Here is a 25,788-nt window from a genome sequence, read left to right as displayed (position 1 = left end):
AGGGAATGGAGGTGTTAATCAGTGCTGACTCAGGAAGCTGAGGCAGGAGGATTGCATCAAAGTTGAAGCTAGCCTAGACTGCAAAGACTGCGCAGTATGTTTTCAGGACCCTGTACCCAAATAAATAAATAATGAAAGAAGAACTAGGGGATGAGAGGTGTGTGACATTGGTTCCTTCTTGCTCTGCCAGAGCTATGGAAATGCTATCCTGCTAGGAAAAAGCTAGGGTCTTGCAGAGAGAACTCCATCTCGGCAGAGGGCATCCCAGACCCCTTTCAGCCCCGGAAGCTGGGCTGCCTGCCATGGGAAGACTACACTTCCCAGAGATCCCAGGGAAAAGCAAAAACCCTTTGGCTTTGACAGCCACCGCCACAAGCCTTTCCGCCTCCCCAGCCTGCCTAGGTGCTGGGAGCCGGGAGCTGGATTATGGTGGCCTGAGCAGCCGACGCAGCCGCAGGAGCCGGGAGTCCCTGTCGGTCCCCAAGCTGCAAAGCCCGCCTGGAAGACTCCGAAAGCTGCGGGCTCGGATAGCCATGCCTGCCCCTCCCAGCGCCACAAGGGGCCCGATCCCCCCGCTGAGGCTGGCGGTCGCCGTCCAGATGTAGCTGGGTCCCGGATCGTCATCGTCCTCTCCTCTCGTGCGCTACGGATTTCTCCTGCCCACACTCCGCCGCCTGGACCGGGAACTGAGCGAGGGGCCTGCAGACTCTGCAGTCCTGATGCCCCCGAGGCCGCTCTCCTAAGAGAAGCCACCACCACCCAGACAGACTTAGGGGAAGGCAAGAGGGACAAGTCGCTAACCGGAGCCACAAGGCCCGAGCTCACCATGGTCCCGGCGCTGCTGCACTGGCTCCTGCTATGGGTGGGCTCGGGAATGCTACCTACCCAGGGAACCCACCTCGGCATTCGGCTGCCCCTTCGCAGCGGCCTGGCAGGGCCACCTCTGGGCCTGAGGCTACCCCGGGAGACTGACGAGGAACCTGAGGAGCCTGGCCGGAGAGGCAGTTTTGTGGAGATGGTGGACAACCTGAGGGGAAAGTCGGGCCAGGGCTACTATGTGGAGATGACCATGGGCAGCCCCCCACAGACGGTAAGGTGGTCAGATCTAATAGCCCTCCTTCATGCATGGTAGAGAGGTGACAGGGTAGGGATGAAGCAGACTGTCCTGCTAAGATGGCTTGTTTGGTGGGTGCAGAATGACGCCCCCCCCCCCATTCCTCCAGGATCCATTTGGAAGTAGACTTTCCATTTCCAGACCCCTTTCACAGGCATCCAAGTCCCAGGACTGACTACCCATCTCTCACTCCCACTGCCCCATTCCCCCTCACCCCCAACACCCACCCCCAAGAAAGCACTAAAGTGTTGATGCCTGACCCTGGGGAAGGGCCAGGCACAGAGAGGGACACTGTAACAGGTTTCAGTGGCTGGAGTCTCTCATATTCCATCTTCCAGTTCTCCCCTTCTCTAGTGTTCTGGGGGAATCTAAGATGCCCACATTCATCTTCTTGAGAACCCAAGAATCCTGGCACCAGTTGGGTAAATCAATTCCTTACCCCAAGTCTGGGCTGTCATAAGCCAACAAAGTGGGAGTCTTACTAACATCCATGTAGCCTCCAAGTCGCAATAGACTCTCAAGTCCCTTCCTCCTCATTTATCCCAGCCCCCACTCTCTACACTCTAGCTCCTCCCCCACCCATGCCTCAGAACATGACCAGAAGGGAGCTGAACTGAGTCTGAGAAATGGTAAGCCTAGGGGAGCCAGAGCCCCCTTGTAAGGGTTCTGAGGCAGAGGGGCACACAGCCATGGGGAATGGACTTCTCCGTGTCTTTTCGCATCTTTTCTAACAATTCCCAAGGTACCTGAGATGGCTGGTGGAGGTTGTGTCCTCTGCCTGTGGTGACTTGGAGTGTGGGCTTGAGTCAGCTACCGTCCATGCGGGGTTGCTGGCTGACCTCTGAGTGCATCTGCCGCCTCTGTGGTACTGTGGGTACTGGTGGCAATGCAATTCTGCATGTGCTTCTGCGTGTCACCTTGAATCTGATCCTGTGTATCCCTGTGAGCCACCCTCAGTGGCTCCAGTCTGGGTCCACAAAGCTTGTCCGTGGAGGGTGTGGAGAGGTGGGAATGTGCTAGGGTCCTGGAGCTCAGTCAGGCACAAGTCCCTCTCACTCAGGCAGTTGGATATGGGAGAATCACAAACCCCTGCTTTCTTGTTACTTGCTGGGCCTATACCACTCAAGCTTGCTTTAGGAGCTCTGAAGTCCTGGCCTCCCCCACTCACCCCTCCTCTTCGCTGTACACCACAACTTCCCAGAAGTAGTATGGAATCTGAGTATGGGAGCCAAGCCAGAGCTAGAGTTCAGTCCGAGCCAGGAGAAGAGAAGATGTCAGGGAAGGGGACATGTGGAGACCTGAGACTCTAGTGATGTGATGTGCAGCTGCACAGAACTGTGATACAGCCAGCAAGGACTTTAGGGTCAAACAGGCCAGGGATCTGGGGTCTGCCTACCACCCCAGCCTTCCCTTTTCCCAGCGGTGTGGTCTTAGGCAACTTATATAACTCTCATTGGCTAGTGCCTTCTAGCTTCAAAACGTGGCAAATGGGATCTCCTTTGCAAGATAATTGTGAGGATTAAATGAAACCATGTAGAGGGAGACTCCTAGAAGGAAGTTCCTAAATTAATTTTCAATAGATATTACCTCCTTCTCCTTAACTGGCCTGGCCACTTCTGCCTCTTCTGTACTATGCAATGAAGCATACAATCTGGCCTGTGTTGAATATATTTAGAAGTAGGGGACCAGTTGCCACACTTCCCTGGTCCCCTAAGATGCAATGTAGGTGCTCCAGCCCAGCCCTTGGCAGAGATTAGCTGTCCAGAGCTAGTCAGTATCCTCCCTTCCCAGCTATAAGCTACAGCAGGGGGCTGAAGGTCACACACCAGCCCTGGGAACCCTGAGTAGAGGTCCTCTGTGGTTGCATGTGGCTCTGATCCAGACCCTATTCCAGCTAGCCTCTGCTCTGTGGCTATTTTGTTCCTCTCCTCAGCAGCCTGTGAGAAGGATGAGCATTCTTCTTACCTGATGGGGCTATCAGAAGGCATGAAATGAGAGTGAGGAGGCACAGCTCTGTGAACACGAAAATCTGAAATTTGGAAGGGTGCTTCCCCCATGCTTGGGGGTCTAATCTACAAAGAGACGGAAGACATACCTTTGCATGAAAGGCTTTAAAAAGGAAGTAAAATATATGTACTCCTTGATAAAAGTGATGCTCTGTAGATTCTTGTCTTTAGAACCCGTTAAACATGTGAATTATCATGACCCCACCCTAGAGCCTGGGAGGCAAAGTGTCTGCGTGTCTTAAGGTGAGAGGCACCGATCTATGAGTACAAAGAATGATGCAGAAGGTAGAGTTGGCTCGAAGGACTTGATCGAGTAGGTATGCACTGAGTGTGGTCCCGGAGCGGGGAAAGGAATGAGAGCCATCCCAGCCAGGACCTGGCGCTTCTCCCAGCACACTGTAATTGCTTCTCACTCAGTCCCCACTCTGGCCCATAGACCATGAGAAACGAGAGGCGAATGAGTAGTGTGTTTGAGCTTAGGCGTGTTTGTTCAGGAGACAAGAGAAAGCCGGGCCAGTTGACACTGCAGGTTTATGCTGAGACCAGATCAATTTAGGTAAATAAGACAGAGCCCACATGTGAAAAAGCCTTAAATGTCAGGCTATATGGTTTGGACTTTGGCTCTGAGGGGGGAAATTGAGATCGTTTGTACTGGAGAATGATATGAAGCAAGCAAGCAGATGTCTGAATTGTAGGGAGAGTGGAACACAGCTACAGGAGGCAGGCAGCTCACTTTCCAGTTCAGGTGCAAAGAGCTGTGGAGAAGGCGAGTGAGACTGCGGTAAGAGGGAGAGAGAAAGGAGGCCATTAAGGAATGTCACAAAATAGACGAGCAGGCTGGTGGCATCATGCAAAGAGTGCAGAAGAAGGCATCGGAGGTAACTTGGTGATTCTGACATGGCGTAAGTTGAGACAGACTATTGGTGAGACAAAATAGAGGGCGGGAGGGCACAGTTTGGTATAGACAGTTGTTTTATTTTAATTTAGTGTGCATATTTTATTTGTTTATTTATTTATTTATTTATTTATTTATTTATTTATTTATTGGTTTTTTGAGACAGGGTCTCTCTCTGTGTAGCCCTCCCTGGCTGACCTGGAACTCACTCTGTAGACCAGGCTGGCCTCGAACTCAGAAATCCGCCTGCCTCTGCCTCCCAAGTACTGGGATTAAAGGCGTGTGCCACCACTGCCTGGCAGTGTGCATATTTTAATTTCTTCTGGTTTATTTGTTTTGCTGCATCCCCTACCCCTGCCCCTTGCTATGTAGCCCTGGCTAGACACAATTCATGAACCTTCTTCCAAAGACTTTAGAGTGGTGGGATTAGAAGTGTATGCCGTCATACCTGGCTTCTTCTTTTGTCCTGTTGCTTTGCTTGGTTTGAGACAGGACCTCGCTGTGTAGCCTTGGCTGACCTGAATTTACCATGTATACAATGCTAGCCTCGAACTCCAAAAGATCTGCCTGCCTCTGCCTCCCTACCTACTGTTAGAATTAAGGCTGTGTGCCACCAAGCCCAGCATCTTTTTTTTTTTTTTTGGTTTTGGTTTTTCGAGATCGGGTTTCTCTGTGTAGCCCTGGCTGTCCAGGAACTCACTCTGTAGACCAGGCTGGCCTCGAACTCAGAAACCCACCTGTCTCTGCCTCTCAAGTGCTGGGATTAAAGGCATGTGTCACCACTGCCTGGCAAGTGCAGCTTATTTTGTTCTTTGTTTATTTGTCCCTCCTTTCTGCAATCATGTATAGGTATAGGTATAGGTATAGGTATAGGTATAGGTATAGGAGTAGGATATATATGATCTATATGATGTATATGTGTATTGTACATATGTATGTATGTATACACACACATATGTACACTCTACATTAGCCATAGCTTTCAGAATAAGAAACAGCTTTGAAAGTCAAACCCTTGGTATGTGGTATGTCAGGAAGCTGAGGCCCCACCTTACCCTTGAAGAGTCTGCTGAGAGCATGCATCCCTCTGCTGTCATGTCCCCCCTACAATTGTGTAGTATGCTGTGACTACTTTCATCTCCTTCATCAGGCTTCAAGCTCTTGGGACTAGGGATGCAGCCCGGTGGTAGCACACTAACCTGGCAAGCACACGGCCCTAGGTTCACTCCCCAGTGCCACAAAACTTTATGTTCATATTTTTTTTCTTTTCTTCATTAATTAATTAATTAGTGCATGTGTGTGCCTGTACCACAACCTGCATGTGGAGGTCAGAAGACAATCTGGAGGACAACAGCTTCCCCTTTTACCATGAGGGTTCCAGGATCTGAACTCAGATAGTCTGGCGGGCGTGGCTGCAAGTACCTTCACCCACTGAGCCCCCTCACCCACTGAGCCCCCTCACCCACTGAGCCCCCTCACCCACTGAGCCCCCTCACCCACTGAGCCCCCTCACCAGCCCAAAAGCTCATATTCTCATATGGATGATAATTTCCAGCTCAGACATCTGCTGAGTAGAGATGAGTCCATGAGCTGCAGGATGTTGAAATAGAGCTGTTAACTGGGCCTGGTGACTCAGGTCTGTAATCTCAGCTCCGCAAGAGGCTGAGGCCATAGGATCGTAAGTTCAAGACTTACCTGGACTACAAAGTGAGTTTGGGGGAGTTTGGATAATTTGACAAGACCCTGTCTCAAGAAAGAAGAAAAGCCAGGGTGGGCTAGGAATATAGTTTAATCGTACTGTACCTGCTGGCACCCCTGGCCCCCAAATGTACTGTGTATGCACTCCAGGCTCCTCGGTACTGAGATCAGAGGCATAAACCCTTCATTTCCCCAGTTTCCTATCCTGCCTCATTTTCACTTAAAATGAAAAGCTGCATCTCACTGCAATAGAATAAGTACCACTGACCTAAAACTGAAGAGTAATTTGTTAGGAAGGAAATTTGGTAACAGTCATTTCAGTATGGTAAATGTTTATTGAGCAACTATTGTGTTCACAAATGAAACAGTCCCAGCCTTTGGGGTGCTTATGATTTGGTGTGAAACATGGATGTATAAATATCAGTGGTGTCCAAGAAGGATGAGTCTGGGGAATGGCACAGAGCAAAAGTAGCTACTTCTGATAGGGCAAAGGCTCGCTGCTCTGCTCTATGGGAAGAGGTGAGAGAGATGCTTGGGAAAATGTGGATGAGCTGTACTGAGAAGCTAGAAGTTGTAAGGATGCTGTGGGCTCGTTCTGGAAGCTGCTGGCGGACCGCATAAGCCTATGAAAGAGGGGTGGTGGTGTCTAATTTTGGTTTCAGGAAAACAACTTTAATGTGGAGGAGGGCTTGGATAGGGTGGTGTGTGAGACAAGCATCTGTTAGACAAGGGCCCGATGAGGGAGGTGACAGTGAGGGGAGAAAGGAGAGAAGGTCTCAGGATGCTGGCGGTCTCAGTTCAGTTCAACCAGCCCTGCTCTGTCCCTGTGAGTTTTGTTTTGGGTTTTTGTTTTTGTTTTTGTTTTTTTTGTTTTTTTGGGTTTTTTTTTTGAGACAGGGTTTCTCTGTGTAGTCCTGGCTGTCCTGGACTCACTCTGTAGACCAGGCTGGCCTCGAACTCAGAAATCCACCTGCCTCTGCCTCCCAAGTGCTGGGATTACAGGCGTGCGCCACCACTGCCCAGCTGTCTGTCCTTGTGAGTTAAAAGGGGTGAGAGAAAGGACAAGGGAAGGCGTTGGTCCCTTTTCCCAAACCTCTCAGCTTGTTTGTATAGATGAACAGCAAAGGGGCAAGCTTTCAGCCAGGCAGTGGTGGCGCATGCCTTTAATCCTAGCACTTGGGAAGCAGAAGTAGTAAGTTTTAGAATAGCCATAGGTACATGGTAAAACCCTGTCTTGGGGAGATAGGGGTGGGAAGGGAAGTTTTTAAAACCTAATGTGATTTACCAAGTACCTTACACATTCATTTTTCTTTCCCCCTTTGTTTGTTTGTTTGTTTGTTTGTTTGTTTGTTTGTTTTTGGTTGGTTTTTTTGGCCAGGGGATCTGATAAGACAGAGGTATCCTAGAACTTGTAGCCCAGGCTATCCTAGAACTCACTATACTGCCAGGCTGACCTAGAATTTGCAGTAATCCTCTTACCTCAGCCTGCAGGGATTGATTACAGGTAGACCACTATGCCTGGCTTAAACAGTTACTTTTCTCGTTGAATGATATGGCCTAGTTATTAGCATGCTCAATTTTGGGATAAGAAAACCGGGGCTGGAAGAGATTAAGGGGGTTTCGTGAAGTTACTCTGCTAGGATGAACACAGCCAAAATTCAAGTCCATATCTTTAGTTCCAAAGTACTAGCACTGGGTTAATTTCCATATTATCATCTTGAACATGTTCATTGACTCGGAAATGAACCATCCTTATCGGTGAACCTGGCAACAACTGGCCACCAGCATCTGGAAACTGATGGGAGACAGGACTCAACTGATAGACTTGGTAATCACCTCATAGACTTAGTAAATCATCTTGTTCCTCTAAAGAGAATAGAAAGAAATGAGGATGACAGTGGAGGAAGAATATTAGCTATAGACAGGGAGGGAAGAAAACCATCAGAAATGGAGGCCTTCCTGGTCTGAACTACAGATGGCATTGACCCTTCCTATTGTTTCAAACACTCTTCTGCCTTCCTAGCTAAAGAAAGATAGGTTCATTTGGGAGAGGAGTGTTGAGAACGACATCCTATGACTGAGCATTTCTAGATGATTCTAGTAAAAAGCAAAGCAGAAAATTCTAATTGAAAATTCAAGAAGAGATCTCGCAGGGAAGCCCCCCATGAGAGTCCCTCTCTGCTGTTATCCATCTCAGTGGGGTGACTGAGCACAAGGCGGGCTGTTTTCCTGGTTCCAGAGAGAGGCTCTCCTGGAAGGAGAGCCCCAGAGGGTGGAAGGCATTCAGTGATGTTGCTCCACCATGTCCTCTGGTTCTTAGGAGAGTGTGATGGGTGTCCTAAGGAAGGATGCTGAATCATTAGTCTCCAGAGCATTTGGACACAGGGAGCAGAGGCTCCTAGGCTGTTCTCCCAGACTACAGGTTTTCTGTCATCCAATGGTTGGCCTCTCTGCTGCTCACTAACCCCACTGTGGCAAGGATGGCTGTTTTCTGCTGGGGTCTCCCCACAGAATTAGTGACCCCAGCACTAATTTATTTTCAAGGCCTGTGAAGATATGGCCAGGGAATAGAGTAGGTGAACCCTAGCTTTCCCCAGTGGGTGAGCATGACTCAAGGACCAGCAGGAAATTGAGCTGATGCCAGAGAAGGATTCACTGCCTGACAGTGACAAGCATGTAGCTAATAGCTGCTCTGGGGAAGGGTTTTCTAGGTGGCTTCTACAGAGAATGAAGGGTCAAAAGAGGGACCAGCACAAGGGTCGGGTGTGTAGCTCTTGTAGAGTATGTAGTTAGCAGGCATGGGGCCTTGCATCCCCAGTACCGGGAGTAAAGTTTAAAAGCCATCCTGTCAATCAGGCATGTTATATTTTGACTCTGTCACCCCACTACTGATAGATGGCAAAAGAACTGCCCTGGAGCCTGGGGGAAATGGAGTACTCTGGCCAAAGGCATAAGGGCACACTGGATACGTTTGGTTTGGGGTTGCCCAGCCCCTTTAAGAGCCCTTAAAAATCTGGCCTGAGTTTGGGTGAGTGATGCTTGTTTCCAGGCACCAGCTTCTGCCTGGAGAACAAAGAAATCAGAGAATATAGCTAGAAGAAGAGGTTTGTGGGCCTAGGGTCAGCTGAATTTGTTCAGCGTAGGAAGGAGCTGAACAATTGCAGGGCAGCCTGCAGCAGGAGGGAGCTGTTGGCCTTACCTCATTTAGAGCTGCTAACTCTAGGCTCCTTGTGCCCTTCCTTGTTCCTTCTCTCAGGTTCTGACATGGCATCTATTGAAGAGATCTGATGAATCTCATTTAGCAAGGGCTGAGACCAAGCAGGCCTGGAGCAACCCCAACTGCCTTAAGAACCACAGAGCCCAAGAAAATTCAGGCGATGTTCATGGGCATGGTGTGCTGCAGTTGTCTTGGCCAATTAGTGATCTGCTAAGGCCCTGAGTTTGAAAGTAGTACTTGTCATCTATAGAGTCAGGAGGAACCAACTGCAGGAAAGGAGAACCGCTGTCAATGTAAGAAATCAGTCAGCCAGGAATGGTAGGTAGTACATGCCTGTAATTCTAGCACTTGTGGGTGGAGGCAGGCGGATTGTCACGAGTCTGAGGCCATTCTGTTCCAAGTTTGTCCTTTCTACAGAGGAAGACCCTGTCTCAAAACATAAAATAAAGCCAAATAGTGGTGGTGCATACCTTTAATCCCAGCACTTGGGAGGCAGAGACAGGTGGGATCTCTTGTGAGTTCAAGGCCAGTCTGATCTACATCATGAATTCCAGGACAGCCAGGACTGCACAGAGAAACGCTGTCTTGAAAAACCACAAAGGAAGGAAGGAAGAAAGGAAAGAAGGAAGATAGGGAGGAAGGGAGGGAGGGAGGAAGGGGGAGGGAGAAGGGAGGGAGGGAAGGGAGGAAGGAAGGGAGGGAAGGGGAGGGGGAGGGGAGGGAGGGAAGGAAGGAAGGAAGGAAGGAAGGAAGGAAGGAAGGAAGAAAGGAAGGAAGGAGCGAGCACCTGTGGGGCCATGGTTGGTAATAGTAGATACTCTGTTCCAGGAACTTCTAGTTAGAGGGATAGACAAGCATGACTCAATGATTGAGGTGATGCCGAGGACCTGAAGGAAGAGGAACTTCATCTTGCCAGACCCTTGAGAGACAGGATATTTGACCAGGACTTGAAAGTTGAACATGTGTCAGGCACACAGCAGGAGAACTTGCTAGCTTAGGAAAGGAGCTGTGTGTTCATGCCCAGGCAAGGTCATTATGTTCCTTGGCAACGTCACAAGAACCACAGGGAGGAAGGGAAGCTCCTTGGGAGTGACCAGTGAGTAGTAGCCAGTAGCTCCTAAGGTTAAGGGTCACAGGGTTTCATTCAGATAAGTTACCTAATGCTGGGCAAGAAACCTCCTAATTACTGTGACTTAAGATGCAAGCCATTTTTCAGGATTCTGGAGGTTGGCTTGAGGTCCTCCTGTTTGAACTTATTCATGTGGCTACAGACAGCTGGCCAAGTCAGCTAGAGGCCAAGTTGTTCCAACTTGCTAGGTTTGTGGCTGCACATTGTCCTTGAGGCAAGATTTGGGCTCACTGGTGGACTGTTATCCCTGTATGCAAGCCTCTCTTTGCCTTTGCTGATGTCCCGACCAAGCCCAGAGTCACTGTGGAGGGACTCACTCAAAGGCCTGTCAATCACCAGTGTGCCCATTTACCACATACTTCCTCTCCAGATGGGAGGGAACATTAAGGTCAAGAAGATAAAAGGCCATACATACTTAATGGTTGGTTAGAGCCAGTGGAGGCTGGTACTGGCTTTGCGGTTGGGTTTGCCACGTTGCTCATACTCTCTGGGTCTGTTTCTTTCTCTTCAGAATGGAAGAAAGCCTCCCCCATCTGAGCTTTACACCGAAGATTTGTTCTTGCTTAGCTCTCAGCTCTGAGGTACACATGGAAGAAAGCAGATGTCTTCTTTGGAAGCCTTAGACAGAGAAACTCTGCCCTAAAGGCTTGCAAAAGCTGCAGAGCCTGGGATGGGCTGCAAGGAAAGTTTGTGGGGCAGGGGAGGTATGCTTTATTCTTGTGCTATACCATACTGGAGACAGAATACCTGGGCCCTTGTGCATAGGCAAGCACCCTACCCTGAACTAACCACTAGTCTACATTGAAGATTCCTAATAATCTAGTATTGTTCAAAAGTAAAAAGCATACCATCTCTCCACCAGGAGATAGAGGCCCTGGAAGGCTCCTTTCATCCAGAAGATTCTGAGCTATCCCTGACTGTGGGGGTTAAGCCCTGTAGGACTGAGGGAACCCAAAGCCCACCTTAAATTAGCCAGCCTCACACTTACTGCATCTGCTGAGATCTATTGCTGAGTACAGCAGAGCGAACCTGGGCGGGGGTGCCTCTCCCAGTGGGGCTTGTTAGCCCTTCCCTAGAAGCCGCCTTCTCTCAGAGGCCCCAAGGAGCACATTTGTTTGTTAAGTGATTGGCACTGACCTAGTCCTGACCTCAAGTTAAATCTCCTGGGCATGGGACTCCTAGGTCTCCCTAGGCCAGGGGACAAGGAGAAAGCTACAACACAGTTGGTCTGAACTGAACCTCTCCTGTCAAGACAAGGGAAACTAGGTAAAGAAAAGAAGGCAGATCATAAAACTAACCAGCTATTGGGAGCCTCTGAGGGACTTTCTCCCCCACTGTTTTTCAAGTTTTTCAAGAAACAACTATTTAAAAAAAAAAAACAAAAACTTGAAAAGCCAGTTTTTCAAGAGACACCTATCATCAGGCACTAGGATACCAAACTAAGGCTACACTGAGGATTTAAAGTTGTTAGGCACAGGGAAGGTGAGGGTCAGAAAGGCAAATGGTAAGGGAACATATAGTTAGTTACAATTACGGGAAAGGACCCTGGTCTTCCAAGGGAGGAAGTTTATGATCAGGCTTAAAGAGGAAAAAGTGAGGCTGGAGAGATGGCTCAGCAGCTAAGAGCACTGACTGCTCTTCTAGAGGTCCTGAGTTCAAATCCCAGCAACCACATGGTAACTCACAACCATATGGTGCACTCTTCTGGTGTGTGTCTAAAGACAGCTACAGTGTAATCTTTAAAAAAAAAGAAGATGATGAAGAAGTAAGACACAGAACCAAGAAGAGGAGGGGCCAGGCAGACCCAGTGGCCAGTGTCACTCTGTGGGATGGGCCCAGGGCAGGCAGGAGCAAGCGATGTGTGTTGGGGATTGGAGACTTGCCTGAGGCTGAGCATTCAAGCAGGGTAGGTTGGAAATGCCCTGAAGGAAGTGTGCAAGCCAAATGTTTTCCTAGTAACCGACCTCTGTTGTCTTAGGAGGGCAACTCGGTCACATTTTGACCTTCCCAAGGTTACTCAGGCAGTACAGAAGACAGAATGGTGAGGTCAAAGGCAGACATGCCAAGATAGTCCAGACTGGAGGCTGCACAGATGGGTCAGGGGTTTAAGAGCACATTGCTCCACTTGCAGAGACGGTTCAGTTCCAAGCACCCACATGGTGGCTCACAACCATCTATAACTCCAGTTCCAGGGGATCTGACGAGTATTCTGACCACCTCCTCATCCTCCTGTACACACATATAACATTATATATGATAAATTATATCATGTGTGAGGTAGGTGTGTGTGTGTGAGAGAGAGAGAGAGACAGAGACAGAGTTGAGGTTGAGAAGCTCTGTGATATCCCAGGGTAAGATGGCGCTAACTGGGCAAGGGGTAGTGAGGGAGAAGGGAAGAAAGAGACACAGAAACACTCTTTAAAGGATGGTGACTGGACAGGAGTAGGGGAGCACTAGGGACAGATATGAAGAAGGCCATTAAAGAGTCTCTGAGGTTGTTGCCTTACAGAACAGACTGGATAGTGCCACCACTCACTAATATAGCGAATACTGAAGAGGACCAGGCAGATTGGCTTTGGGCACCCATACTTGGAGGTGCCTGTGGGAAGTGTACTGGGAAAGAAGGCAAACCCAGGCTGGGCGTGTGAGCCTGTGAGGGGGCCAAGAGAGGACCCGAAAGGTGACATGGGAGTGATGTGAGAGATCTCTCATGAATCTGTTCCTGTGAAATCGGGAACTGTAGTAAGGGCTGTTTGATAGTGGTGGAACGCAGGCCAAGCCAGTTTTAGAATGGCTTGAGAAAGAGTAGGAGGTGAAAAAATGAAGACAGCTTGGCTGAGAGCTTAGCTTGTGAAGAGAGGGTAGCTGGAGGCGGGTGTGAGAATCAGGAAGGTTTGTGTTGTTTTTAATGAAGAGACTCGGCATTTGTAAAGGCCAGTGGGAAGAATTCCGATCCCGTGGTGTTGGGATGGAGGAGCGGGAGAACATGTAGCATGATGACTGAATCAGCCCGAGGGAAAGAGAAACACAGCTCGAATGGGTGCCTGGCGAAGGAGCAAGGAGGGACTTGTCTTCCCAGCCCGGATAAAAGCTGGGGCCTGGGCCGGGGGAAAGCCGAGTGGCTGGGGCAGCCTCGGGCCCAGGAACGGGCTGAGGAAGACTGGAGTGGGCTCTGGGCCCGGGAGGCTTCTGCAGCTATTTCTCTCCACTAACTGCCTTGTTTGGCGATGAGAGTACTGGGGCCTCAGGCCGGCACCAAGCCGAAAGGGAGAGGCTGCCAAGAACTGCCTGGAGGGCTCAGTTAGAGATGTGGAAAGGCAGCCCCAGGAATCGCTTCTCAGCAGCAGGGCCACATGCATAGGAGGAACAGTCAGACACTGCTGCGGAGGGAGTCTCAATGTGTTCCTGTTTTGTTGTGGAGCAATAGGAGTGTGTAGCTCTGGGAAAGGGCATGTTGGAGGGGAGGGGCACAGGGGTGAGGAAAGTTGTTCTTTCTTGGACTTAGCCCTGTTTGTCTGAGAGAGACCTTCCTCAGGTGAAAGAGTGAGGCTGGGACTGCAAAGCAAAGGAGGATCAGTGGTTTGTGACAGAGAAAGAAGCCTGAAGAGATGGGAGACAGGGAAAGGCCTTGGACAACAGGGTCCCTGGATAGAGGTTGCAGTGTAATGTAAGTTGCCAATCTGCTCAAGCTGGCCTTTATACAGATCCCAAGTAGTCCTTCCCATGAACAGGTGACAGACTGTATCAGGAGAGGGCCATTTCTGGTTCTAGGCGCTAAGCCACAAAGGTACAGAAAGGGGTCCTGGTGAGGGGATGGAGCCTTTTAACCATTAACCCAACTGGTTGAAATCTGACGTGGAGGCTCCCAGCTCTATTGATTTTTCTGAAAGCACAGCCAGTTACCGGGTGGCTGCCCAGAAACCAGGGAGAGGCACAGGAGTAGAGGTGGGGAGTAGGGGGCAGGGAATAAAATTGGAACCCAGCCAGGAATGGGAGCTGGAGAGGAGGTCTGAGGCAAGGTCCAAGGGTTGGCCACCAATGTGGAGGAGTCTTTGGGGGTGATCAGAAAACCTAAGCAGGCATTGGAATCAGCCAGCACAGCCCATAGGCACTGCTGAGCCCAGAGGAGCTGGGGAAGGCCCTGACTGACAGAACAAAACAAGCTCAGGAGCACAGTGACCTTCTCAAGGTGACTAGGTCCGAGCTTTGCTGACTTCACTGAGAAAGGAAGGGAAGGCCACTGGAAAAGCTGAGGTGCCGGGCTTTGGAGGTCAGAGAGATTCCATGACAGACTGCTGGTTTTTCCTGAGGACAGAGCCTGTTCCCTGCACCTCCACCACAGCAAAAACATAATGATCTGGTGTGGCTGAGGGCGGGGTCAGGCCATCAGAGTCAGACTGTACCTGGCCCACTAAGCATTCACAGCAGAGACTAGTTTTACAAAGCTAATTCATTTGTGAGGTGGCTAAATGGGAAGATGAGAAACCCTCAGACTAAACTTTGCTTCTGGAGAAGATAAGGTTTAAGAATGCTTATGTGGTAAAGAAACTCTGGCTCCTTCCTCTTCCTTTGCTCCTTGGCTGCTAGGACAGGTCTCCTTTGTCACATGATCTACTATGTTGGTACATACCGAAGCAATGTGGCCAATGACCATAGACTCAAACATCTGAAACCCTGAGCTGAGTACTAGAGGAGGGTAGGAAGGGGCAGTCACACCGTGGCACACAGTGGCATGTATGTGTAATCTCAGCACCCTTGAGGTAGGGGGTAGAATAAAGAAAGGGTCAAAGTCATTCTCAGTTACAAAGTAAGCTTCAGAGCCATCTGGGTGACAGGAGACCCTGCCTTAAAAAAAAAAAAAAAAAAAAAAAAAGAAGAAGACAAGGAAGAGGAGGAGAGAAGGAGGAGAAAGAGGAAGAGGAGAAGGAAGAAGAGAAGGAACAGGAAGAAGAAACCCAAAATAAGCTTTTACACTTTGCTCTTAAGTTGCTTTAGGCATGTGTCACCATGATAGAAGCTAACACAAGTCACAGTGGAAAGTGACTACAAGTAAGGAAAGGTGAAATAAGGAGTGGTCTGTACATGCATAAACGTCATGACTCATCACAGAATGGGTACACTGGCATGATTTGTGGGCAGGGGTTTTGGCTCTGTGATCTCAAAAAGCCTACTGAACGCTTTTTGAAAGTCAATGGCTTCAATCAGTTTGACCTAGAAGGTATCTCCAACTTTGAAAAACAATTTAAAAACAACCACCAGGCCGGGCAGTGGTGGCGCACGCCTTTAATCCCAGCACTTGATTTCTGAGGCAGGTGGATTTCTGAGTTTGAGGTCAGCCTGGTGGTCTACAGAGTAAGTTCCAGGACAGCCAGGCTACACAGAGAAACCCTGTCTCGGAAAAAACCAAAACCAAAACTAAAACCAAACCAAACCAACCAACCAACCAACCAACCAACTAACCCCCCCCCCAAGAAAAAAAAACAACCACCAAAACTCTGAACAACCTTTATCAAGTGGGTGACCAAATAGAAGAGATTGTCAATTTTTTCTTACTTTATTAGTTAAGCAACTTCTAAAATCAGTGATGCGTGCAGGTAATTGAAGATATAGAGTTTATTTGGGTTTTTCATGAGTTTAATGCTCTCTTTGGTTTTTACAATTTAAAGAGAATGGACCAATCCTCTTTCAAAAGAAAAGAATCCTCTTCATTTCACTAAGAGGAGTCAGTCACAGGCAGGAGAGCAGGGGACACATTAGCAGACATGCTAGGAAAGAGCGGCACAGCTGTTTATACCCTTAGCCATGGGACTCCTGGATCCCCATCTTTCTGAATAGCACACACAAGCCTATGTAACTCAGGAGAAGCCCCTATGTGGCATGGAATCCTACACACCCCTGGGTGCCAATGTGCCCCACCCACTGATCCCACACATCTTTCCTTGCCAGTGCCAGAGGGAGTGGATCAGCCACAGCAGAGGCCTCTTGGTGGCAGAGAGAAATAGTGAAGACACAGACAGACACAAGTGTAGTTGCTGAGCCTCAAAGTCTGTCTGTGGCCTTGGTTCCAGTGCTGTCAGCCTGGCTGCTCTTCTTCCATGCACAGGTCCAGTAGGACCACAGGCCGGTGGGTCCAGAGCGGTCTGCCTGCAATGTCTTTTCTCTCCCTTTTCTCTGACAGCTCAACATCCTGGTGGACACAGGCAGTAGTAACTTTGCAGTGGGGGCTGCCCCACACCCTTTCCTGCATCGCTACTACCAGAGGCAGCTGTAAGTCTTGGGGAGGGGTGGGAGAGGGTCCAAGAACAAGAGCCTTTCTTACCAGGGAGGGGGAAAGCGAAAAGAGGCAGCTGGGGCCAGGAAGAAAGACATAGTGTGGGAAAGGGTGGGTTGAGGGGCAGACATGAAGCACTTCTGCCCAAAGGCTCTCAGAGCAGAACACAAGCCATCTCATTCTCTGTCTATATGGACAGGCAGTAGGGCCAACCCACTGTTGTGGCTACAGTTTAGAAGGTTGAATAGGTTAGTGGTTAGTGCCTTTTACCATGTTCTTACCTAGGGGCTGCTCTGGGTAGTTACACATGATTTAAGCAAGATGAAGGATCTGGGCATGATGGTATATATCAGTAATCCCAGCATTTGGAGGACTGTGGAGACCAGTGTAGACTACATGGCAACTCTCAAAGAGCCAAAAAATGGGAGCTGGGGAGATGGCTTAGTGACTAAGAACTTACTATGAAAGCAAGAGGACTGAGTGCAAGGTCTGGGACCTACCTAAAGCCTGCCATGGCTTTCATGCCTGTAACCCAGTTCTGGCAGGCTGAGACACAGATCTAGCTTTCTGGACAACATAGCTGAAACTTCAGGCTTAGTGAGAGACCCTGTCCAAAAAATAAAATGGAGAGCGATTATCCTCTGACTTCTGTATGTACATCTGTGCACATACTCCACACCCAACCAAAAAAAAATGTACTCTTCAGTTTTAAAAAGCCAGAAAATAAGAAGGAAAGAGTTTTTCATGACCCCCACTAAATTGTCTTCGGGTACCACTACAAGTGCCACCAGCTGGGTTCTGCCCAGTGAGAGATGGGCTAGAATGGGTTTTCATTTAAGAGAGACATGAGGAGCATTGTGAAAGACTGGTTATAAAAGCAGATGGAAGATGTGGTGAGGAGAATCTAGTGCTGGCAGCATGTCTGTGTGAAGACAGGAGGAAGGTGTGGCCTCCACACAGTACAGGCTTACATTCTAACCTTGGACTTGTAGGAAAGTACAAACCACTGCCCTGTTTCCTTTTTCCATAAGAACACAGTTGGGGAAGGACTGTGGGCAGGATCAGTGCAAGGACACCCATTATAAGTCTTCACGCAGTGCCATCAGCCCTGAGTAGTTACGTGATAAAGAGGAAAGGTAAGGGCATTCCACAGCACTGAGTACGATTAGCCTTGTGGATCCCAACACCTGCCTGCTGTGCTGGGATATTTGTTCCAGTTTTCTCTAGAGGTTATTCTATGGCTTCCACAGTCACCCTGCGTAGTTCTTTCTCCATCACTCAGTTGGTACCACTGGGCCCCAAGGCAGCAAGAGAGTCAATGGCTTCCTTTCTCTGAGAACATGATGGATTGGGGTGGGGGAGGAGATGTCCAATAGCTGTCTGTGCAACAGCCACAGACACAATGTACAAAGCCCATCTTGTTCTTTAGCCTGAGCTTCAGGTCCAACAACATAAACTATGGGCACAGGAGAGCAAGCCCCAGTCAGCTGTAGCTAGTCTAGATGCAGGGGTGCTCTGGGTGATATGTCTAGGGTTGTTCAGCTGAGCAGATTCTAGAACACAGTAAGGAGCACATTTGGAAACATATCTGATGACACACATCTATTGTTACAGCTTTGCTTCCTTTTTATAGGTCCAGCACATACCGAGACCTCCGAAAGGGTGTATATGTGCCCTACACCCAGGGCAAGTGGGAGGGGGAACTGGGCACTGACCTGGTGAGCATCCCTCATGGCCCCAACGTCACTGTGCGTGCCAACATTGCTGCCATCACTGAGTCGGACAAGTTCTTCATCAATGGTTCCAACTGGGAGGGCATCTTGGGGCTGGCCTATGCTGAGATTGCCAGGGTGAGAGAACCAAGTTGTTGCCTGTATGTTGCGCACTGCATGCTACACAAGGAGGGAGTCAGGAGGGAGAAGGGGGAAGGGTGGACTGAAAGGGTAAACACGGGGCTGGAGAGAAGGCTCAGTGAGTGTAGGGTGTACCCAGCAGTCATGAGTTTAATCCTCACAGCTAACATTTTCAAAACTGCTGGGTGTGATACTACATACTTACAATCCTAGCTCTGGGAAGGCAGAGTCAAGCAAATCCCGGGGCTTCCTGGCCAGTGAGCCTGCCTTACTAGACAAGTTCCCAGTCAATGAGACCCTGCCTTAGAAACCGAGGTAGGATGCAGCTAGAGAGATGGCTCAGCAGTTAAGGGTACTTGCTGCTCTTCCAAGGGGCCCAGGGTTGATTCCTAGCACCCAGATGTCAGCTCACAGCTCCACTTCCAGGGATCCAATGCCCTCTTTTGGTCTCTGGAAGCACCAAGCACATGCATGGTGCACAGGCATAGAGGCATACTCATAAAAACAAAAAACTGTTCTCAGACAGCTTCTCTCTTTAGCCCTGGCTGTCCTGGAACTCTCTATGTAGATCAGGCTGGGGATAAACTCATAGAGGTCTACCGGCCCCTGCCTCCCAGGTGCTGGGATTAAAGGCATGTGCCACTACTGCCCAGTATAAAAACAAAATAAATTTTAAAACAAACCAAGTTAGGGCTGGTAGATGGCTTGGAGGGTTAAGAACTCCCAAAGCCCAAAGCCATGGCCACAGAACCATGTGGTGGGAGGAGCAAACTGATTCCTGCACAGGTCTCACTCTCACCTTCACACCCATGCTGCACAGACAGTGCACACACAGGAAATAGTTTTTTTTTTTTTAAGATTTATTTATTATCTATTAGTACACTGTAGCTGTCTTCAGACACACCAGAAGAGAGGGCATCAGATCTCATTATATATGTTTGTGAGCCACCATGTGGTTGCTGGGATTTGAACTCAGGACCTCTAGAAGACCAGTCAGTGCTCTTAACCGCTGAGCCACCTCTCCAGTCCATAGGAAATATTCTCAAAGGTACACAAGTTCTCAAGAACAATATCCAAGATTGTCCTTTGGTCTCCAAATGTGTGTGTTTGTGCTCAGACACATGCACATGCGTGCATGCATGCGCGCGTGCGCACGTGCACACACACACACACACACGTGTACACAATATAGGAAGAGAAGCAGCTCCTACAGGTACAGGAGGCTGTCCCCAAATCTGAAACAAATGAATCACGTAGGGAGGGACGGAAGGTGCTCTGACCTCAGAGCACTGCAGTATCTCTTACCCTTGCTCCTACCTCCATGGTCTCTCCTGAGGAAGATCCCCAAGCTTTGACTTTGCCCCCAAGTACAGACAGGAAGCCGACCTGTCTGGTGGGCCAGTGTGAGGACTTCATCCTATATCTTTCTCCACAGCCCGACGACTCCTTGGAGCCCTTTTTTGACTCACTGGTGAAGCAGACCCACATTCCCAACATCTTCTCCCTGCAGCTCTGTGGCGCTGGCTTCCCCCCCAACCAGACGGAGGCGCTGGCCTCGGTGGGAGGGAGCATGGTGAGTAGACCCTCAGAGGGCCCTGTGCCCACTCCCTCACGGCCAGAATCAAGAAACCCCCTTTAGAGTCCCAATCCTTTCACTGCTGTTCTTGAAAGGAGTTGAATCACTCAAGGAAGGGATCAGAAACAATTAGGTCCATTTCAAAGAAACTGAAAATGGGTCCTGTAGATTACTGTCTGAGTCTGAGAACAGTACGTAAGGACTCTGTTAAGAGCATGTTACTAGCTGGTGTCTGGAACTGTGACTGACTGAGAACTCACTGTGTAGACCAGGCTGCAGCACACCCTCCTTCCATTTCCCAAGTGTATGCCACCAGACTTAGTTCAAGCCCATTTATTAATTATGACAGTAACAAGTAGTTCTCCAACAAGCAAAGACAAGAAAATGTATAAAGCAGCATATAATCAGTTCATTCCACATTTATTATACTAGCTTAGGTTTAAATAACTTTCTGTCAAGGGCTATAGATTTTGATACAAATAATCCTGATGTGTTTTTTCTCTTGAACACATTTAGGAAACTAAACATTACCATGCATTGGGCATGATGGGAGATTAGAGAGAATCTTGGCACCCCAAGAAATGGCTGATCTTATTATTTAGTTTTGGGTAACCTGTTCTCCTCCTGTGCTAGGACATAGGTATCTGTCTTTGTTTCTTTTAGATCATTGGTGGTATCGACCATTCACTATACACGGGCAGTCTCTGGTACACACCCATCCGGCGGGAGTGGTATTATGAAGTGATCATTGTACGTGTGGAAATCAATGGTCAAGATCTGAAGATGGACTGCAAAGAGGTAATGAAATGGAAGGGATACTCTCGAGAGTCAGGGGTTAGTCCCACAGTGTGAGAGAATCATGACGGTGGTGGCACAGGACTTGTGCTGAGGTCAGGACTGGGCCAAGGCAGAAACTCAGCAATCACATGGCAGTCTCTAAGGTGAAGGCGGGGCCTGGCAGAGCAGTCACAGAGCCTGGACCACATGGCTTAAGTATAGGAATGAAAACATAGAAGAGTTCATTCCTAGACTCTAGTCACTACCTCTCCGGCCTTGGGCAGGGCTTTGGTGAGGCAGTGGTTGCATGGACCTGCCCTGAGTCCTGTTGTACTTAGTGCCTTCAGGCTCCTTGCTACGGTGCCATACTCCTCATCCACAAAGCAGAGGTAGAAATACACAAACTTTCTCAGAGTCTGTTAAGGTCAAAGCCAATGTACAAAGTGTTAGTCCTATGCTTGGCATACCCCAGATGCCAATATTTGGGATCTCTTTTCCTAGATTCTTTTTTTTTTTTTTTTTTTTTTTTTTTTTTTACATTTATTGGGGTAAGGATAGGGCACGTGCCACAGCTTGTGTGGAAATTAGAGGCCACTTTTCAGTAACTAGTGGATCTCCCTAGGGTTGAACTCAGGTCATCAAACTTGGTACAGGTGCCCTACCTGCTATCTCAACAGTCCCATTTTTTGGCTTTTTTGAGACAGGGTCTCACATAGCCCATGCTGGCCTCAGACTAGCTAGGTAGCTAAAGATGACTTTGAACTCCTGGTCCTCCTTTCTGTGATTCTCACGTGCTCTACAGGCATATACCACCATGCAGTATCAGTGCTCAAACCCGCGGCTTTGCGCATGCTGAGCCACCCTTCTCTACACTATAATGTATGCTAACGAGAATGACTACATAAAGGTACTGGAAGTTACAGATACCACAAGGCATTTCTGTCTTAGAGAACACTACCCGCACAAAGGAACGAAGTTAGTACTTACCAAGTGCCTGGGATCTGCCACGATCTACTTAGTGCTTTCAGACTTTGCTTTATGTAATCCTTATGGTAACCTTTGAGGTAGGCACTGTTAAATTATCTTCAATTCAGAACAAGAGAACAGGTACACAGAGGTTAAGCAACTTGCCCAAGGAGGCACACATACAAAGTGCGAAGCTGAGATGGCAACCCCAGTAGGATGCTTAGCTGTCAGATTCACCCTTCCCACCTCTTCCCCTTCTGTCCTCAGTACAACTATGACAAGAGCATCGTTGACAGTGGCACCACCAACCTTCGCTTGCCCAAGAAAGTATTTGAAGCTGCAGTCAAGTCCATCAAGGCAGCCTCTTCGGTCAGTGGCAGTCACTCCTCAGCAAGCACCAAAGCTACGTAGATCCTTCCACCGGGCGCTTAGACGGTTTGCTGGTCTGCTGACTTAGCATTGCAAAGCCTTTTCTTTTTCTTGAGACAGGGTTAGCCTTAAACTTGACAACTTCTTGCCTCATCCTTCTAAATTCTGGGCCTCTAGGCAGTGTGAGCCACCACACCCAGTCACCTAGCACAACTCTATGAGCCCAGTGTCCACTTCCTCCTCCTGATCCTTAGGCTTCAGTTTACTTTTGCTACTTTGGAAAACTCCCTAGAAAAGCAAACAGTGTAAATGTCACTATGATTCTGAACACAAGAGGAGAGATGGTGGGCAGGCTGATTCTTCACATTCCTCTCTTGTCAACAGACGGAGAAGTTCCCAGATGGCTTTTGGCTAGGAGAGCAGCTGGTATGCTGGCAAGCAGGCACGACCCCTTGGAATATTTTCCCAGTGATTTCACTTTACCTCATGGGTGAAGTCACCAATCAGTCCTTCCGCATCACCATCCTTCCTCAGGTATGTCCCCAAGCTGAGGCAGTGGGGTGCCAAAAAGCAAAGTATGTAAAGAGACAAAGCTTGCTACAACTTGAAAGATGAAATGAATGTGTAAAGGAGTGGTAAAGGAGTCTCAGACCAGTCAACATCTCAGGGCTTGAGGAAGAGTGAAGTGTAGGTGACTAAAAGGCAGAGAAAGGCAGGAAGAATAAGACATGCTCTCACCCTGTGACTGTTTACCCCTAGCAATACCTACGGCCCGTAGAAGATGTGGCCACATCCCAAGACGACTGTTACAAGTTCGCCATCTCACAGTCATCCACGGGCACTGTTATGGGAGCTGTCATCATGGAAGGCTTCTATGTGGTCTTCGATCGAGCCCGGAAGCGAATTGGCTTTGCTGTCAGTGCTTGCCATGGTGAGGAGGGTGGGGGGTCAGTTTGCTCATGTTCCTGCTGTCAGCAGCAACTACCCAGATCTCTTTCTGTTTGGGAGATAGTAGTAGCTGCCTCTGGCTAGTCAACCATGTGTGAAAGTTAGGGCTAAGGCTTGCTCCGGTGAACATGCCTGATGGGAAAACACTATTAGAAACTGATAGCAGCTAGAGCTTCACAGGCACTTGGAAATACTAGCTGCAAGGGTGTCTGGCTGCCCACAGTAAAGCTGAATGCTACTGCAGAAAATGGCCAGGGCTTTGTGGCTGGATTTTCATGGAGACAGGTAAGTCTGTTATGTATGTAAGGAGCTAGATTTTGGTCAACTCATTTTGGTTGACTGTGGTATCACTTCTACTGGATGTGAAAATGGGAAAGCCTTGCAGTTTACAAGGTCCTGGAAAGAGAAACATCCCCCCTCAGTACTAGCTTCCCTGCCTATGCCTGCTCTGTTCAAGATGGGCTCTGCATAGCCTCACTTGGGCAGATTCCAAGGGGTCCCTGTCAGGAAGCTCTTTTAATTATATAACCCAAACTACTCTATGACAGTAAGAACTACTGGTTCATCTCCACCCTTTCTCCAGTGCACGATGAGTTCAGGACGGCGGCAGTGGAAGGTCCATTTGTTACGGCAGACATGGAAGACTGTGGCTACAATATTCCACAGACAGATGAGTCGACACTTATGACCATAGCCTATGTTATGGCTGCCATCTGCGCCCTCTTCATGTTGCCACTCTGCCTCATGGTATGTCAGTGGCGCTGCCTACGCTGCCTGCGCCATCAGCATGATGACTTTGCTGATGACATCTCCCTGCTGAAATAAGGAGGCCCATGACCAGATGGCGGAGATTCCCCTGGACCACATCTGGGTGGTTCCCTTTGGTCACATGAGTTGGAGATATGGATGGTACCTGTGGCCAGAGCACCTCAGGACCCTCACCAACCTGCAAATGCTTCTGTCTTGACAGAACAGAGAAAGCTGGCAAGCTGGATTACAGGGCTTACACCTGTAGGAAACAGGAGAGGGAAGAAAGCAGCATTCTGGTGGCAGGAATACCCTTAGGCACCACAAACTTGAGTTGGAAATTTTGCTGCTTGAAGCTTCAGCCCTGACCCTCTGCCTAGCATCCTTTAGAGTCTCCAACACAAAGTATTCTTTCTGTCCTTCTAGAAGTATTCTTCTGAGAATACTCAGGCTACTCAGCATGTGTCCCTGTGGTACCTGGCAGAGAAAGGGCCAATCTCATTTCCATGCTGGCCAAAGTCAGCAGAAGAAAATGCAGTTTGCCAGTTGCTTTAGTGACAGGGACTGCAGGCTCAAGCCTACACTGGTACAAAGACTGCATCTTGAGATAAATAAGAACCTATGTGATGAGAAAACTTGTACTCCAGGGAGCAGTCAAGATGAGGAGAGACAGGACAGAGTCAGGAAGGAGATGGCAGCAAAGCTGGGAAAGGCAGAACTCTAATCACTTCCTAGTCCCAAGTTTAGACTCATCTCCAAGACAGAAGCCCATCTGGACTAAGAGAGGTATCATTCCCCAATGTGTCTGTGGTTGTAGTCTGAACTGAAATGAAATGGGGGAAAGGGCTTATTAGCCAAAGAGCTCTTTTTAACATTCTTAAAGGAACAGTGCTCGTAAGAAAAGTCCCACTGGACAGATGAATTCCTATCTTGTTAATTCTACCTGTCTCTTTCCGCTTCTTCTACATGCTAGGTGGCACCAAAATGTCACAACCCCAAGATCTTAGGTGCCCTATGGGACAACAGTTAGAATACTGTAGGGCTGGGGATTGTCTTCCCAGCACAGGTTCACTCCAACCAAGGTGCTAACAGGAACAGACAGGAGAGTTCTCCTCTCTGATCCGCAAAGGCAGAACCCTCAAGATTCATTGAGCAGGGTTAGGGCTGATGCCTGGACTTTGTTTTTATTTAAGTTCTTTTTGCCCAGTGGTACAAAACGGTAAGATCTCTATGGAACACTGAGTGGGTCCATCACTCTCTCACCCTCTCCAATAGCCCCTCTATTTATCTGGCTAAGGAAACATCACACATTGGCTACTATTAAACAGCAAATGTAAGATAGAGGGCTTTCTGGTTCTATGTCATTGCCTTCAGTATCAAGGCTGCCTGGAGAAAGGATGGCAGCCTCAGGGCTTCCTTGCTTTCTTCTCCTTTCCTGATAGAGCAGTCTTTCTGTCCTGCTCTCTGCTGCCCCTCCCAATAGTACATGGGTACCCAGGCTGGTTCTTGGGCTAGGTAGTGAGGGCCACCCTCACCTCTTCCCTGTCAGTTCTAAGACAGTGCACATAACGCCAGGTGAGTGGGAAGAGCTGAGTTTTCTTGGGATGGCCACTGCATCCTATCCTGGTATGCTCTACACTGCTTTCAGGTAGGGGACTGCCAAGCATGGAATAGTTGATGAGGAGGAGACACTAGCGGGGCCTCTGGAGTTGCTGGCCGCAGCCAGCTGCCCACAAGCCATATACCAATAAAATAAGACTCCTGCGTCACAGTTTCCAGCGGGTCCTCTTCATTGTCCTCGCTCACTCACACTGGTGCTGCTCTGGCGGAAGAGGACTGCCCCACACCACAGACTGCCAGGAAGATGGAGGCTGTCCACTTCCAGCTCAGAACTACAGTGTAAATAAGCTTCCAGGATCACTACCATGAAAATGCCACATTCTGCTTTATAATCTCTACCCATGTTGGGAAAAACTGGCTTTTTCCCATCTCTTTCCAGGGCAAAAAAAAACCTCAACTTAGTTATTTACCCTAGTAACTCGTGTTCTATTTTTTTTTTTTTTAAAAAGGGGAAAGTTGCATTTATTTTTCTTTTGATGGTTAACTCCTTTGTATCATAAAATTATGAACTCTGATGTGTAAAACAGAAAAAAAATCTTGACAACAGCTTCTTGCTTGTAAAAATATGTCTTCTACAGCTATATTTTCAAAGTCTCCTGAAA

At 48.7% G+C, this 25,788-nt stretch overlaps 1 protein-coding gene across 2 annotated transcripts; it reads left to right on the top strand.

The window, feature by feature from the left end:
- Positions 1-360: 360 nt before the first annotated feature.
- Bace1 (beta-secretase 1) lies at positions 361-25,634 on the top strand. 2 transcript variants are annotated; one of them, XM_052188442.1, is made up of 9 exons: positions 361-1,090; positions 16,238-16,326; positions 17,964-18,048; positions 19,619-19,756; positions 20,423-20,557; positions 21,770-21,871; positions 22,256-22,405; positions 22,631-22,802; positions 23,403-25,634. In XM_052188442.1, exons 1-9 carry the CDS (start codon positions 827-829, stop codon positions 23,642-23,644), a joined length of 1,377 nt encoding a protein of 458 aa, XP_052044402.1. In that variant the 5' UTR covers positions 361-826; the 3' UTR covers positions 23,645-25,634. The 2 variants fall into 2 exon arrangements, with proteins under 2 accessions (XP_052044402.1, XP_052044401.1); XM_052188441.1 differs by having other exon boundaries at positions 17,964-18,180.
- The last annotated feature ends 154 nt before the right edge of the window (positions 25,635-25,788 follow it).

Source organism: Apodemus sylvaticus, chromosome 7, assembly GCF_947179515.1.
Source record: "Apodemus sylvaticus chromosome 7, mApoSyl1.1, whole genome shotgun sequence".
NCBI lineage: Eukaryota > Metazoa > Chordata > Mammalia > Rodentia > Muridae > Apodemus > Apodemus sylvaticus.
Note: the sequence above shows the minus strand (reverse complement) of the source record. Positions and strands in the feature narration are given on the sequence as shown.